The 15601-nt window shown below is 43.5% G+C and overlaps 1 protein-coding gene across 1 annotated transcript; it reads right to left on the bottom strand.

The window, feature by feature from the left end:
* Positions 1–809: 809 nt before the first annotated feature.
* On the bottom strand, positions 810–14050 carry NDUFA12 (NADH:ubiquinone oxidoreductase subunit A12). The gene is made up of 4 exons (XM_027452179.3): positions 13891–14050; positions 12195–12277; positions 11103–11190; positions 810–1084 (listed from the first exon to the last, which is right to left on the bottom strand). The coding sequence occupies exons 1-4, from the start codon at positions 13977–13979 to the stop codon at positions 904–906; spliced, it is 441 nt and encodes a 146-aa protein (XP_027307980.2). The 5' UTR covers positions 13980–14050; the 3' UTR covers positions 810–903.
* Positions 14051–15601: the final 1551 nt, after the last annotated feature.

The following is a 15601-nucleotide window of genomic DNA, read 5'->3' as shown; positions in this document are numbered from 1 at the left end:
TAAGCCATATCCCTAAGCTCTACATCTAAACGTCTTTTGAAGACTTCCAGGGATGGTGACTCCACCACCTCCCTGGGCAGCCCGTTCCAGTGCCTCACAACCCTTTCAGTAAAGAAATTCTTCCTAACATCTAACCTAAAACTCCCCTGGCATAACTTTAGCCCATTCCCCCTCGTCCTGTCACCAGGCACATGGGAGAACAGGCCAACCCCCACCTCTCTACAGCCTCCTTTAATGTACTTATACAGAGCAATAAGGTCACCCCTGAGCCTCCTCTTCTCTAGGCTGAACAAGCCCAGCTCCTTCAGCCGCTCCTCATAGGACTTAGCTTTACATGTTTTATACTGTATATACTGTAGCTTTACATGTTTTATACTGCCTATCACACCATATTAAAATACACCAACACATACCCATGTGCAAGAAATTTATGAATAAAAAACATAATCCTTGATTGGCCTTAATCTAACTTGACATGCAAATATTTAAACAGACTGCTTCCTAAAATAGTACAGGAATTATACATCATATGCCATGCAAAGAATGTAATAGGATAAGGCTAAGATCATGTATTTCAAATTTATATTTGTAGTCTTTTGAGTGGTGAGAACAAACTGCCACAGGAATGATTAGCATGCTAAAAAAAGTTTGAGAACCACTTGTAAAGACAAGAGCCACTGATAATATGACAAAAAGCCCAGTATCTTGTTGAAATTAAGACTTGCCATGTATTCTGTCCTCTACATCTTCCCGGTGTTTTCTCATTTAATTCCCCCCCCCTCCCCCCCAGCTCAATAAACTAAACCACAGCAGTTATAGGAGGTTTTTATTTTAAACAAAACCAATGAGATACAATTTACACTGAAAGCCAAAGTTGAGGCAAATTACTTCCTTTTTTTGCTGTTATTTGCTGGCTGTGGTGGGTGGGATCCACTCGTGTATCTTCTTGCGAGTAGTAGAGTAAGGTACATACTGCCCGGGAGTACCACTCAGATTGAATTTATGGTTCTCCCAGATAAATTTACGAGCAACTGGTGGATGAGTAGTTGGAGGGTCATCCGTCATCGAGTGAAGCCAACGATGCCTTTAGGAGGAAAAAGAAACATTGTTAAGACACATTAAGGAGCATTACATGATCTATAACAAGCCTTCCACCTGACTCCCAAGGGTCCTCTCCACTGAAAAAAAGCATTTATTTTGAAGGGAGCTGGACGGAGCTGATTTTATTCTAGTATAACTTTGAATGAGACTACAGGATAATGATGTAAAATAATTACAGAAATGTAGCTGACAAATAAAAAGTTCTGCTTCAAAGGAAGTGGAAGTACACCTGAATTTCAATTTCCTGTTCCCTTGTAGGCTTAGATCAACAGGTCTCTGGGCAGGGAGCATTTTGTTGTTACCTTTGTATAGCCTTAACAAGCCAGCTAGTTCAAGGCAAGCACTACAGAGGGCAAAACCAAGTGTTTTTTTTTGGCAGAAGACTATTCTGTACAAGTTTCTATACCCATCTCCAAAGCCTTCACGAGGCTGCCACTTGGGAAATACAGACTAATGATGCAAATTCACCTAAAACAATCATGCAAATGTTTACTGACTCCACAATGAATTGTGTAATACCAGTCAGTAATGGGGTAATTACCAAGTGATTACAGCCATTATCCTTTACCTATGAACTAAAGGTCAACCCGCCCCTGTGCAAATAACATTAATGATCAAGCAAAGTATTTTCGATAATAATTTACTGAAACAAAACAGCAAGAATTGATTTCACCTCATTTCTATTTCAGTGACCAAAGCAACTTTCAAACCTGAATCACTTTTATTATATGCCAATTAACTATGCACGCAGCATGAAGTACATATAATGACAGAAGCGAGTTTTTTGCAAGCCTATCTATATTTTTACTGAAGAGGACTTAAAAAGAAGCTTCTGCTAATCAGCTTTTGCCAAAGACTTCACCTAAAAATAAAAAACCCTCTAACTCCAGGTATCAGAAAGCCTAAAAATTATAGCTTCAGCCTTCAGCAACCATTCCTGCAAACTTCATTGATACATCAATACAAAACCACAATAAAAGTAGTATGAAATAGATGCATGTGCTTGACTGACAAGTATATTTTTAATCCGAAGGGCTCTACAGAAGGCTGAATAATTTTCAGTCAAGTAGCTTCTAAACATTTATTTAGAAAAAAATCCCAACTTTGGATATAACTTTAGAACAAAATTTCATGTAAAAAATATGTCAGCCATATGTTCATTCTACAAGAAAAAGGAAAAATAAACAAAAACCTCAAATGAAAGCCACACATTGTAGGACTAACAACTGCCAGGAAACTGACTTGAATATAAAACTGGATGGAAGCATAAGATCCTCTGAAAATAAGAAAAAGCTTGTTCAGAGGTAAAGAACCTCCTCTCATGAGAAAAAAAAATAATCCAGTGATGAGTTTGAAGATTATACACAATTTCAGATTGACACAATGCAACATGGATAGGAGGAGGATCCTTCTCTTCCACAACTTCCCCTTGCAAGTCTGCTATCACTTGAACTACCCTTCTCCCACTACTTCTATTAAAATAAAGATTAGGGGCAATGATTTCTGTCTGGAAGGAGGAGGCCCCATAGCACCTCCATCAGTCATGCTGTGGCCCGAGGATATAGAATCAGGCCTTGCTTGATTTCTGATCTGGTATTACATGCATCTGACGGTGCCCTGGCCACCTTACACAAAGCTCTGACCTTCTGTAAAGGCACCATACCAGATCAAAGCCATTAGAAGGATTCTGCATGCTAGCAGGCTTCCCACTATGCAGGACATCACTTGTCCCATGAGGGCTTGCACCAAGGTCAGCAAAAGCACAGTAAAACAGCTGATTTGACAGAGGTGAGATCACAGACCCTATAAGCCAGCTCTCCAATGATAATACAAAGAAACAGACCTGTGGCACAGGATGAAGGGACAAGATCCAAGTATCCATTTGCATCCTGCCAGCACTGACTATTGACTGCGTATCAAAATGCTTTGCATCACTCCACTCAGCTCTTCAAACTCGCTCACCGTAACATGCGGAGACAACTTAACCACGTACACCTTCACCTACTGACATTTCTGGTAATAGCAGATAGGAATCCTGCAAGCAAAATCCTATTTTTGCACCTGTCACCAAGCCTCACCATCCTCCCAAGCCTCCCACTCCCTTGAGAGCCATACAAATCACCAGGACAAAAAAGAAAATTGTTTTCTTGGCTAGAAATGCTGTTACAAAGGCCCTGAAAGACAGGCTGGGGCAGGTGGAGCACAAGCACGTATGAAAGCTTAGTTTAAATTGACTACATTTCAAGCTTACTTGATGCCCAGCACTTCTTTCATTTCAAGGGTATATACAGCATACATTCACTCCTTGAAATGGGAAAGTAATTATGTTAACACTGAGTTTATTTGCCCATTTAAACTGGATGACAACACAGGATAATATTATTCTGTAATTTAAACTTTGCAGTTTTTCCAAGACTAAATCGATGAGGTCTCTTAACACGCAGTATTTTGGAGTAGTCCAAGTATTACAACATTAGTTTTCAGGATTTTCTGACACTAAAACATCAACATCAAATTGAGCTCAAGTTTAAAAGGATCTGCAGAAGAAGCCCCCTTAAAATCCCGCTTTCTCACTGGGAAGTAGAAACAAAAATTGCTTACCTGTGAGAAATGGCAGTACAGTCACAGGTACTGAAACACTTATCTCCAGAAGAGCTTTTGTTGTTATCCACTCCCCATTTAAGCAAAACAAGAACTGAAAACTTTATTTTGGGAAGACTTTCCCCTTGACAACTTCCCTCAAAGAGTCCTTTGAAGCCCTGATGTCTCATAGGCTCTCCTCCCAGATGCTCAAGAAAAGCTTTTCATGCACTCGACAGATCAGCATGAATAGAGATCTGACATTTTGCAGATGGCCAGATTTCTATACAAACTTTACCCATAAATCCACGCATGGAAAAATAGGATTCAAAAGCAACTAATGACTTAAAACCTACAAAAGAAGCAGATGACTTACAGCAAAGAAAATAAGAAAGATAAAACTCTGGAGAGGCTGGAGCAGCTTCCTGAGCCTCAGAGCAAAGTAACTACCAAGCAGTCTGAGGAGAGTAAAGCCTCTTTCTGGTCTTTTGCTTGGGTAAACAGATGAGACGCCCATCAACACACCTTCAAATGCTCTCTGCAAGATCTTCTCCCAAGTCTTAGACAAATATTTAGAAGCAAGGAGATTTCAAACTGAAGCTACAAGGGACCGGAGCCAATTATATGATGTACAAGCTGTCAAACAAGCACCGATGCCATACAAACTGCGTAGCTACTACCATATGTGCATCTGCAAAGTTCGGGCACTGTCTACGTAAGTTCAGGAAGCCTGCCAGCTTGATAGCATCTCCTCCTTCTCCAGCAAGTTAACTCTGTTGCGTTAAGACAAAAGAGAAGCGAAGATGTGTGTCATGGTCAAATGGCAGAACTATTTTGGTGCTTTCCCAAGTACTTCAAGTGAGCAAGAAACCAGGGGTTTAACATCAAAAGATCCTCTTATGATGCTAGTCAAACTATTTTAAAGATGGTCCTCACTTATTCTTCCAGGTTTGTGTGTTGGAAGGTGTAGTGGGTTTACATGGCAAAGTTTTGGTAGCAGGGGGCTATAGGGGTGGTTTCTGTGAGAAAGATCTAGAAGCTGCCCCATGTTTGGGAAGGGCCCCACTGCTGACCAGAGCCGAGCCAATAAGCGATGTTGTTTTGTGCCTCTGTGAGAGCACATTTAAGACAGGGAAAAAAACGCTGCGCCACACAGCAGCTGGGAGAGTGAGAGGAGTGAGGAACGGCCTTGCAGGCGCCAAGGTCAGTGAAGAAGGAGGGGGAGAGGTGCTCCAGGCGCCAGAGCAGAAGTCCCCTGCGGCCTGTGGTGAGGACCATGGTGAAGCAGGCTGTCCCCCTGCAGCCCATGGAGTACCACGGTGGAGCAGGGTTCCACACTGCAGCCCGTGGAGGAGACCACGGTGGAGCAGGTGGCTCTGCATGGACGGAGGCTGCTGCCTGTGGAAGACCCCTGCCAGAGCAGATTCCGGGCCGGACCTGTAGCCCGTGGAGAGGAGCCCACGCAGGAGCAGGTGACCTGGCAGGAGCTGCTGCCCATAGGGGACCCAGGTTGGAGCAGTTTTTTCCTGAGGGATGGACCCCGTGGTATGGACCCATATCTGGAGCAGCTCTGGAAGAGCTGCTGCCTGTGGGAAGCCCACGCCGGATCAGTTCATCAAGGACTGTATCCTGTGGGTGGGACCCCACAGCACAGGGGACGAGAGTGACCGAGAAGGAGCGGCAGAGAAGAAGTGCTGTAGACTGACCATAACCCCATTCCCCTGCGCTGCTCAGGAGGAGGAGATGGAAGAGGGTGGATAGGGGGGGAGGTGCTTTTGGTTTCTTTCCTTTGTTTCTCACTCCTCTAGCTTGTTAGTAATGAGCAATAAATCTTACTATCTGTCTTCTTATGCTGAGTCTGGTTTGCCCGTTACAATAATTATTGTGTGATTTTCTCGTCCTTATCTCAACCCTTGAGCCCTTTTCACCTATTTTCTCCCCATTCCTCTTTGAGGAGGGGGAGTGAGAGAGCGGCTGTGGTGGAGCTCGGCTGCCCACTCGAGCGGAACCACGACAGAAGGGAAGGAAAAAAGTACAAGAAACATTTTTATTTGTATACATATGGGAGATATGCAATTTCTCAGGCAAGCTACCCTTAGATACCATTGTACAATGTGACTAACCCATTTACCTAAAAGCACTACACCAGCATTAAATCTAGTTAGAAAGCCCACAAGTTTATTGTAAATCTACTGAAGGGATGAAAATCTTATTTCCTCTCTCCCTCTCCTTCCTTTCCTGATCAATCTTTTTGTTTTCCTTGCAGGCACTCTTGAACAGCAGCAGTTTTACAAGAGTAGCACATTCTTTTACATTTCTTGGTGTGCTAGCACTGAGACGCCACATTCCTCCCTCCTTCAGCTGTCAGATCGTCTAAGAAAGAGGATGTAGATTACTGGAATGAAGTTAAATTTGAAATTTCATTGTATGAAGGTAGCACTCCGATAGCTCCTTCCAAAGATGTCAGGTTTGCACTACAAGGAAACGAACACCAAAGTGCTGGACAAACACTGCACACACAATGAACGACGCTGGCAAAACAAAGCGCTCCCGAGAAAGGAGAAAGCTACTCTGCAATTACAGTGCTGCTTTCTCCACGGCACATAACACATATTGAGCAAATCCAACACAATTCAAATTGCATTAACCAGGAAAATGGTTAAGAAAAGGCATGCAGCCAGTCATGAAAGGCTTTGAATATGATACAAAGTAATCAAGCCTCCAGCATCCAGCAGGATATCAGGCCTCAGCTTGCATGGACCTTATGGACTCCTAAGAAGCAGCCTTATTTGACAGCACAGCTCTGCTGAAACTGGAAAACTGGGTTCTAAGCTGCCCCTCAGTGGGCTCAGTCTGAGCCTCCCAGAATTCCCCAAATGCAACCTTGTGCTCCTCCAAACAGTTAATAGCTATCCACAACAGGAATAGGCAGACATGCAGGGAACTTCTGCATGAGAAATGAACATAACCTGAAAATCAGGACTGATACAGAGAATTGGGGGATGGGGAAGAACAGTGGTACTCTCTTCTTTGATCCCAAGCAGATTAAGGACAGTGAGATGCTTAGTCCTCTCCCCTCACCTCGTTTCTTTGGAAGTAATGGAAAACATCTTATTTGTGAGAAGCAAAGAATCAAGAAGTACAAGCCTGGAAGGGATTTAAACACTGCACAAGCTCTAGATCCAAGGAAGTATCAGCTGCATCCACATTGCTCCCAGCAGACACCTACTGAAGTTGTTACAAAACTGATGTGACACTGGTTTAGTAATCTTCCCAAACCAAGTTACACCACTGAAGATGAGCAGAAGTTTTTAGCGGTAAGGATAGCAGTGTCCAATCTGGACCTCCTCTTCTGCAATTTAAACCTACTACTTCCTATTCTACCCATCTATCTTTGGAAGACAGCCTGTGCCTTTCCCCTCTGCAAAAGATTAATTGCTTAAGGGTTATATCCATGGTCATTTCTCTACTTCTTAAGCAAACAATTCTTTTCAACCGTCCTTGGAGGTCTGATGGTCCTCACTGCTCTTCCCTAAGCTTCTTCCGCTGGTCCAGTTTGCTTGTTTGTGGCTTAGATTAATAAAATCTTAAATTAAAAAAAAAAAAGTATATTTTCAAACAAATAAACCCCTACCCTGCATCCTCCCCAGAAGAGCACAGTACCAGAGCTGAGCACCACATCCTACATGAAGTCTTCCAGGTACTAAGCAGAAAGGAAGAGCTGCTTTGCATGAGGGCAGGCAGCAATTCTTTCTGCTCCTCAGGAAGGCACGCTTCTTTCTCAGCAGTATGGCAATGGAGATTTACTCAACCTGCCACCCCCCCCCAACACTCGATCATCCTGCAGCACTGCCTGCTGCTCTCCTGCATGCCATAAAGTGAGTGGCTAGCGGTGCCAGGAGGGCAGGGTCTTGCCCTCTGTCCCCGCACCCAACCACACGATTTCACACCTTTGAAAAAAGTCACTTCTGATCACAGAGTGGGACAATGCAGCTTGCTACTCTGCTGAACTTACAAGGGCAGATAGTCTGCAGCCGGTAATCACATCCATGAAAAAGCAGCACTGAGCTCTTTGACTCATTCACCTGTATTTTATAGCCTTACTATTTCACCTCTCTGTGCAGCCCCTGATTAAGGGAGAAAGAGAAAAGCTAACGCTGCTTTAAGCACACCTCCTTACTAACAGCTCTTCCCAGTGCATTTCACCCAGGCCTCAGCTCGCCTCTGATCCAAACCAGCTTCTGCAGGGGGGTGGATAGAATTAGCAGAGATGATAACCCTTGCCTTAGAAAAGAGCAAGCTGGATTATTATCACAAAGAACACATTCAAGATAGCCTTTTTTTCCCTCTCTTTTTTTTTTACTACAAAAACTGTTTTGCCTGTGAAAATAGTTTTGTACCCTGACTACCGTTTACTGCCTGTTCAGAGATTCATAAAGGGTCACGTTAGGAAAGGTTCCTCTTGATCTTAACATTAGGATTTTCTTCTCTGAATACTTTCAAAAGCTTTTCTACAGAGGCAGAAGTACAAAATACTAAAACCTGAAAGTCATTTATCCTTACCAGCTTCTTGCTTTTTTTTTTTTTTTTGATTATTTTTGAGCCAATTGAAGAAAGCTTTGCTTTTAACAAGTGAATCCATATGCCAAGTTAAGACAGCAAGTGAATGCGAGCACATGCCAGTTGTGCAAAAAGAGCATCACCTGAAGGCTCCTGGAGACGATTTGCTAACCTTAATACTTTTAGGTTGGGAGACAAATGAATGAAGAAACAAAAGGGATACAGACCTTTCTAAAGTAGCAATAAAATGGAAATGAGCTCAATACACAGGACAACAATTAGAGCAATTCTTAATGGCAATGCCTATGAAAGCACTAAATACAGAGCCTCTGTGCACTGGTACGAGCAGATACAACTTTATCACTGTACGTTCACAGGATCAGCATGTTAAAAAATGGAGTTCCACCAAAATACACACTCTATACATCAGGAGATGAAACAAAGGTTTTGGCTTTCAAAGCTAACAGCATAAAAGACATCTTTATCCAGGGGAAAAAAAAAGCCCCATATGCTGCACAGCACTACAAGAAGTTTCATACTAATCGTTCCACAAGTATTGAAAGGATTTAAAAAAAAATAATCTAATTAACTTGTCTCAAACAAAGTAGATACAGTCATCTTGATTTTGATAAGAAAACCCAGAGTAAGAGAGGCTAAATAAGATAAATTAAATCAAAATAAACCGCACGGCAACTTTAGAACAGCTGCATTCCCAATTCCCTGTATAGAAATCATGTCAAAACAACTCCTGATTTCCTTCACACTGTGATTTCAATGCATCCATTGTCAAAAATCTTACACCAATTATTTCAGAATACTGAACACATTCAGTAGTTCACAAAAATGGTGCTACACTACATTACATACGAGATGTTTCCTCTTGCTGCTTTTTTCCTTTTCTCCAATACCTGATGGAATGTAAATACTGGCTTAATTAACTCCTATTTTATTTTTTCTAAGACAGCTGTTCTTACAGTTTTCCACTATACCAATGTTTTCTTTTTCTTTCCTTCCCAACTCATCATGCATGACACGCAAGGTTCATCTGGCTGTATCTCAGCAGTTGTTCATATTCCACAATCCCAAAGGCACATCGCTGACCACAAAATCACCCTTTAGGATGGCACGGCGTCTTCAACAACCAGAAACATGGAGAAAACCTACCTGTAGTATGACTTACATTGAATAAAAGAAAATGTTTTTCCTGCATATCTGCTGTGCTCTCTATTCTTCCCAATTAAAATAGTATGGCTATACGTAGGCCTACAGTAGGATTTTTATAAGAATACTGCAAAATCATTATAAACTAGCTAGCATTACCACTAAAAGGCAAATCTGAAATCTCTAGGTTAGCCTTGGTCTTAAACCAGCATTTTGTCAGAAGTGCCATCTTTAGTCATGACAATTGCAAAATATTTTCTGAAAGTAACACTGGCATGAACAACACGATAAAACCTGCTTCCACCTGCAGAGGGTATGACAGCAAACCCATGCAACGCTCCACCAAGATGAATTAACTAAAACCCAGAGTCAAAAAACAGTGTTTAGAAGTAGCATTCAGATCACAGCCCAACTGTTATGATCATACTCGATATACTTCTTCACTGACCCAAGGGTGACAAATGTTCATTTTTCCATCTGTTGAAGGAAAGTGCTAACACGCGAAGAAACATTTTTAAAAGTGGCAGGCCAGATATTAGTATACTATGGAACAACTGAAACTATTAAAAGAAGCAATTTCACACAGTCCAATCTCCAATAAAAATGGGGGTTCAAAAAAAAAAAAAAAAAGTCAGTGGTTGTACAACACCAGAGCTCCATGCACAGCAGCTCCTAAAATGAATTAAGTCTCAAATTAGACATCTGTGCCATGTTAAAAGTCTGTGATAGTATACTATCAGATGGAAAAAAAATACAATTTAAAAGATGTTTATTACGAGTCAAAATACTTCAATTTTGAAAAACTTATCTAAAAAGTGTAGAATTACAGCTCAACGATTTACATGCACCACAAAGCCAGGATTAGAATAAGAATAATAAATATCCAAGGTTGCCATGGGATATATGAATTTATCAGCAATTTTTTAAGAAGTACTGCAGAACCTGACAAAAATATCTTGGAATGCAGGACTGCTTACCCTAGAAACCTGACAGATACTCAGGAAGAAACGCTTTGTTGTGGCTTGTAAGGACACAACACATAAACACAAGAAAGAACAAAAACTAACAGCACCTCGAGATTAGGATAAACTTGAGAAGAGGCATAGTCTTATAGCTTGAAGGATAAAAAGTAAATCCTAAAAGCAGTTATTATGCAGTCAATATGGACCAGCATGAACTGGAATGAATGTGCTAGTGGTGAAGATTTTAAATTTTAATGTCATCTTTAAACAAAAAAAAAAAAACAAACAATGCCATCAAACTCTCACTGGAGATGAAAGAAGTGTTAACTGCATTAAGCTGCAAGAACAGGCACCTTGAACCTGCACAGAGCACTCCTGGACACAGCAGCTAACAGCACTGTAGGTTTTAGATCAGCTTTCTCCTATTGCTCATTAACCAATAAACGGTTTAATCACAGAATATCTTCACCAATATTTGTTTTAAACAAGGAAAAATCTCTTCATCTATGGAAGCACCCTATTGGACAGTACCTTCCTTCCACAACGTAAACCTCCAACAAATTCCCTTCTACATTAATATTAACCAGTCTGCAGCCTTCTTATCATACACAATGATAACGGCATCCGCAAAAACTTATTACCAAATAATGGTATTTTCTTTTCTTATCTTCTGCTATGTAATACAAGAAAATGTACAGGCAATTACACAACTTGCCCACATTAAGTTAAAAGGCTTACCACTCAGGGGGCACCATGCTTCCATCAACTTCCCAAAACGTATTTTTGCCATTCATTTCAGTCGTATATATGACCCATCTGTGTCGACCTTAATTAAACAAACAAATGCCGTATTAGCTTAAGAAAATAAATTATTTTCATATAAAGCACAGGATTCATGAAAACGCAAAACAAAGTATTTTGCCTAAAAAAATCTACCATTATGGGCACTCATTTCAAGATTAGCACAGGTATGACCATAAAGCAGATCAGGCTTTTGTTTTTCTGAGTTCTCTGTATTTAAACTGTCACAGCATTTCTACACTTTTACATTTTACAGAACTTAATGCTCACACAACAAAGCAAATATATCTATTGTGTGAGTAAATGGAAATAGGAGCTTCTAAGATTTTCAGACAGATAAATGTTTGGTTTTTTTTTGTCCCATTAGAAGCCTTTTCCAAAAGGACATTGCCATTAGTAACCTAAGATTAAACTAAGTTTCAGCCATACAAGCTTATTTTTATTGTTATTTTTAATCAACAAGTTTACCAGCAGCTCTGCTTTCCCCAGCGACTCCTGCAGCAGGCAGGGCTGTGCCTAACCAGTATCAACTGCTTACATGCTACCTGACTTGTTGCAGGTGCCAACTTTTGAAGAACTCTTCAGATATTATTTAAGAACCCCTTGCTTAAGGTAATAGGAAGTTCAAGGTAACCTGTGCTTCTTTGCCCTGAAGTGATCATCCAAGTAAGCCCAGCTGTGAGGTGTTTTTAAAGGCAGTTCTCTTTCTTCCCCCACCTGGTAAGCTTCCAGCTTTTAGGTTTGGGATCAAATCCAGCTCTCAGTCACGTTATCATAAAGACATACCTGCATGTAAAGCACCTGACTGGCTTAGATGTATCCCACAGTTATCAAGTCAGATTGAATATGTTTGCAAAGGAACTGAGGGAAGCAGCAGAGAAGCAGAGGATGTCAAGGCATTTCTACAAGCTCCCTCTCTAAGGACCTACACAAGTGTAAGGAAGCTGGGCAGGCAATAAATCCTAATTCACTAGCCACCCATACAAAGTTGGGCGGCCAGTCAGGAGGTGTTCACATTACCACACATACCAAAGAAGTTTCTTTTGTCTTCATAGTATTTGTTTCCGTATTTGTCAACTCCTACCAGCGTACCAGTCTTCAAATCATTGACCCTGTGAATTCCCAAAACAACAGTTTTAATTGACTTTGTCCTAGAATGAAATTGGATTTTTTTTATTTTTATTTTTCACCAAGAGGTCCCAGACAGGATTATTCCCTGACACTGCTCTCCTCTGCCAAGGAAAAACTCAGTTACCTCTACATTATTCAAGCCCGAGCTCTTACCTTCATAAAACGAATGGACATTTTGCTGCTGCTCTCCCTTCCTTCTTCCCTTCTCTAACTTGGAAGAGTTGTTATGCCCTTGTCCCAACTTCATGCCCTCAATACCATTACCAAACACTAAGCAGTATTTATGGCTTCCAGAGCAGGAGATGGCTTTCCCAGTCAATTGCACTGAGCCCTGAGCAAGGAGAATGTTTCCAGGCACACAAACCCTTAATAACTTGACTTCTACTGCATACAATTTAATCTACCTTCCTCAGTGGGATGCCTATAAAGAAAAGCAAGGAAATTTGGCATAAAACCCTTGCAAAGAAAAATTCTTCTGACTTGGGTAAATCATTTTCCCAGTTACCATTTGCTACTTCTTAAACACAGTAATCGTTTCAAGAAAGATGTCTCTTAATCACTCCTCCAGTAAGCATCAACTCTATTCCTTGAGCTAGGATTGGGGATTATGTGACTTGAAAGGAGACGGAGCAGCAGCAAAAGCATTTGTAGCTGGTGCAGCCGTGAGGAACAGGTATGACTGTGCACCCTGCACACCTCTCTTCTGTTTTCATTCTTCCAAAAGGAAAATGAAGAGCGCTGCCTCCAGCACTGCCTACCCCCTTTCTGCTTAGCGGACAGATCGCAGGCTGTGCTGGCACCTCTCATTCACAAACGCTCCCTGACAAGGCATTAAGATGCGTTTAGGAGAGGCACCCAGTTGAAACCTAATACTCCAACTTGCAAATATTTCTCTTTCTTTTGCCACCAGAAGGAAATTCAATGGCATGACGGTCACATGAGGTCATGGCACCTGGAGATTAGTAAGACAGGCAGCACCGTGACTGTAAGGACAAGAAGAGCACCTGGGTGTCACGGAGCAGGAACCAGCTGCCAGTTAAGTGACGTGGAGGAAAATAAAACCCACTCGCTGCTGCTAGGATTTATCAGGTGAGGCCCCTCTAGAGCGCAAAGCAAGCACATATGAAAGCCACCGTACCAAAACACTGCTGAGGCCTAACCAGAAATTGCAGAAACAGCTCCGAACAACCGGATTAAGCCACGAGAAACACCACAGAAGGCGCTGTTACGATGACTGGAGGGGGGCCATAAAGCTTGGCTTATCCTAGCGCGAGTCCTTGAGGTGCAGCAGGGAACTCGGCAGCCCCTCGGCCCTGCACTGCCGTGCCCGCTGCTGGCAAGGAAGCAGCAGCAGCCTTCTGGCCGTGCGCTTACACCTCTCACACTTCTAAAACCTCTCACACCTCCCACACCCGGTCGGCTCCGCGCCCCGCTACAGAGCCGGCCCCGTGCCGGCCCCCCCCGTCCCCCCCCCCCCCCGCGGGCACAGCGCCCCGGGGCCCGCCCCTCCCGTCAAGGTGACCCCGCGGGGGCGGCGGGGCAGGAGCGGGGAGCCGGGAGCCGCCCCCGCCGGGCGCCGCGGCCCCGCCGTTACCTCAGCAGCTGCCAAATGGCGCCGCGGACGCCGCCGTGGCCGCTGAGGTGCTTCAGGGCCCGCTTCGCCACCTGCACGTACTCCGCCATCTTGGGGCGGTGCCGCCCCGAGCCCGCCCCGCGCCGCGTCCCGGCCCCTGCCCGGCGGGGCGGGGAAGGGACGGGAAGGGCGGCTCGGGGAGGCTCGGGGTGGCGCGGTGAGGCGCCGGGTGTGGGTGGAACGGGGGTGACGGCTTCAGGGAGTGATGTGGGTAGAGGGGGCTCAAATATCGCCTGGTTCCAGCCCCCTGCCGTGGGCAGGGACGCGTCCCAGCAGAGCGGGCTGGCTATGTAACAAATAAGACAAATAAATACAGACCAGACCATGTAGATTTTGCAAATCTGCCCCACAATCTGCCTGTAACTCCTTAAGATTGTTTTAAATGAAGTCTCAACTCAATCTGAATTTAGTAATATTTATGAAAGGAATATTTATAAAAGGTATAAAAGGCAAGTAAACAGTGCTGGGTGTGCGGGGAGTCTACGCTCCACCAACACTCACACACAAACATCAAACCTTCTCAATACACAGAACATTGCTTTACATACTAAACCCGAGTATGCCTATACAATCAGAAAAGGTAACAAACAATCCTTTAAGTTCCATGACTTAACAGGCTCCATTTTCCATTCCTTTTCTTAATTACTAACAAGTCTCCATTTTCCATTCCTTTTGAGCAATATGTCTCGCTTTAAGTTGTCAAGCAACTCGGTCTTTGGGCCTCATGTATCCTGCTCTTCCCGGATCAACGAAAAGCATATCCATCTCGTTTTCAAGGCCAATCGGTCTGGGTCAAAAGGCACGTCCAGGTCACCAGGGGGGCGTAACAGCAAAACCCTTCGATGGCAGTAGCGGTGGGGGGGCCGATGGCGTAGCAGTCGGATCAGTAAAGGAGCCCGCAGCTCCCTCACGCTCTGGCAAACCACACGTGTCTGACTGCGGCCCCACACGGCTCTTTAAGGCCTCAGAGACTGCTCACCAGGTGCCGAACAATCCCGCTGCAACCTTGTCGTTTTTAGTTGCAGAGTCCCACACCTTGACCTCAATTTGTTCCCATGTTTCAGGATCATAAACTGTCATTGTTAATAAGGAGAATAAGCTGTAAGGTTACCAGGACAGTCTTTGTTCCTAAGGACGTATGATTCCCCATAATGCACAACTGCTTACCAGCGAGGGGCAGCTGTGTGCGCGGCTCCGCTTCTCTTAGCTTGAGCTTCTTCCCAAATCCGGTGCGCCCATTTCCAGCGACTTTCTGTACAAGCTTCTCTGAGCAGTTTGCTGAGTCTGGCTGAACCTATCTTCATGAGGCGATCAGTGTGTCTGTTCCCATCCTGGTCTCCATTCTGCCAGCCTGTTCCTTTTCATTCCTTCTTTCTGTTTCTTTATTGATGACATAACTTCATCGTGTTGCCTTTTTTTATCTTGAGGGCAGGCTCCCCTCTTATGCCCTTCTCCCCACCGCAGTCCTTTTCAAAAACAACTTTTAATTGGTCAAACAACTTTGCAAATAACAGCAACGGCAAATACCCAGAAACTTCCATGCCTTAAGGGCTGGAGAGCAAGCAACCCAAGACTGCATGGAGTCTCCTGAATCACCCTTCTTAACCATGGGGCTTGCCAACCCCCATGGCCACACTCCCACATCTCCCTCTTCTTTGTTAATATCAACCAT

The sequence above is a fragment of the Anas platyrhynchos genome, chromosome 1, assembly GCF_047663525.1.
Source record: "Anas platyrhynchos isolate ZD024472 breed Pekin duck chromosome 1, IASCAAS_PekinDuck_T2T, whole genome shotgun sequence".
NCBI lineage: Eukaryota > Metazoa > Chordata > Aves > Anseriformes > Anatidae > Anas > Anas platyrhynchos.
The sequence above is the reverse complement of the archived record's forward strand: the minus strand, read 5'-3'. Positions and strand labels throughout refer to the sequence as shown.

What these genes read in the sequence shown, in the direction of transcription:
- NDUFA12 (XM_027452179.3), bottom strand. Translation starts at nt 13,979, where the DNA reads ATGGCGGAGTACGTGCAGGTGGCGAAGCGGGCCCTGAAGCACCTCAGC. An exon ending in GCCATTTGGCAGCTGCTGAG is followed by an intron (nt 12,278 to 13,890) that starts GTAACGGCGGGG and finishes GGGAATTCACAG; the next exon opens with GGTCAATGATTTGAAGACTG. An exon ending in AGACAAAAGAAACTTCTTTG is followed by an intron (nt 11,191 to 12,194) that starts GTATGTGTGGTA and finishes TGTTTAATTAAG; the next exon opens with GTCGACACAGATGGGTCATA.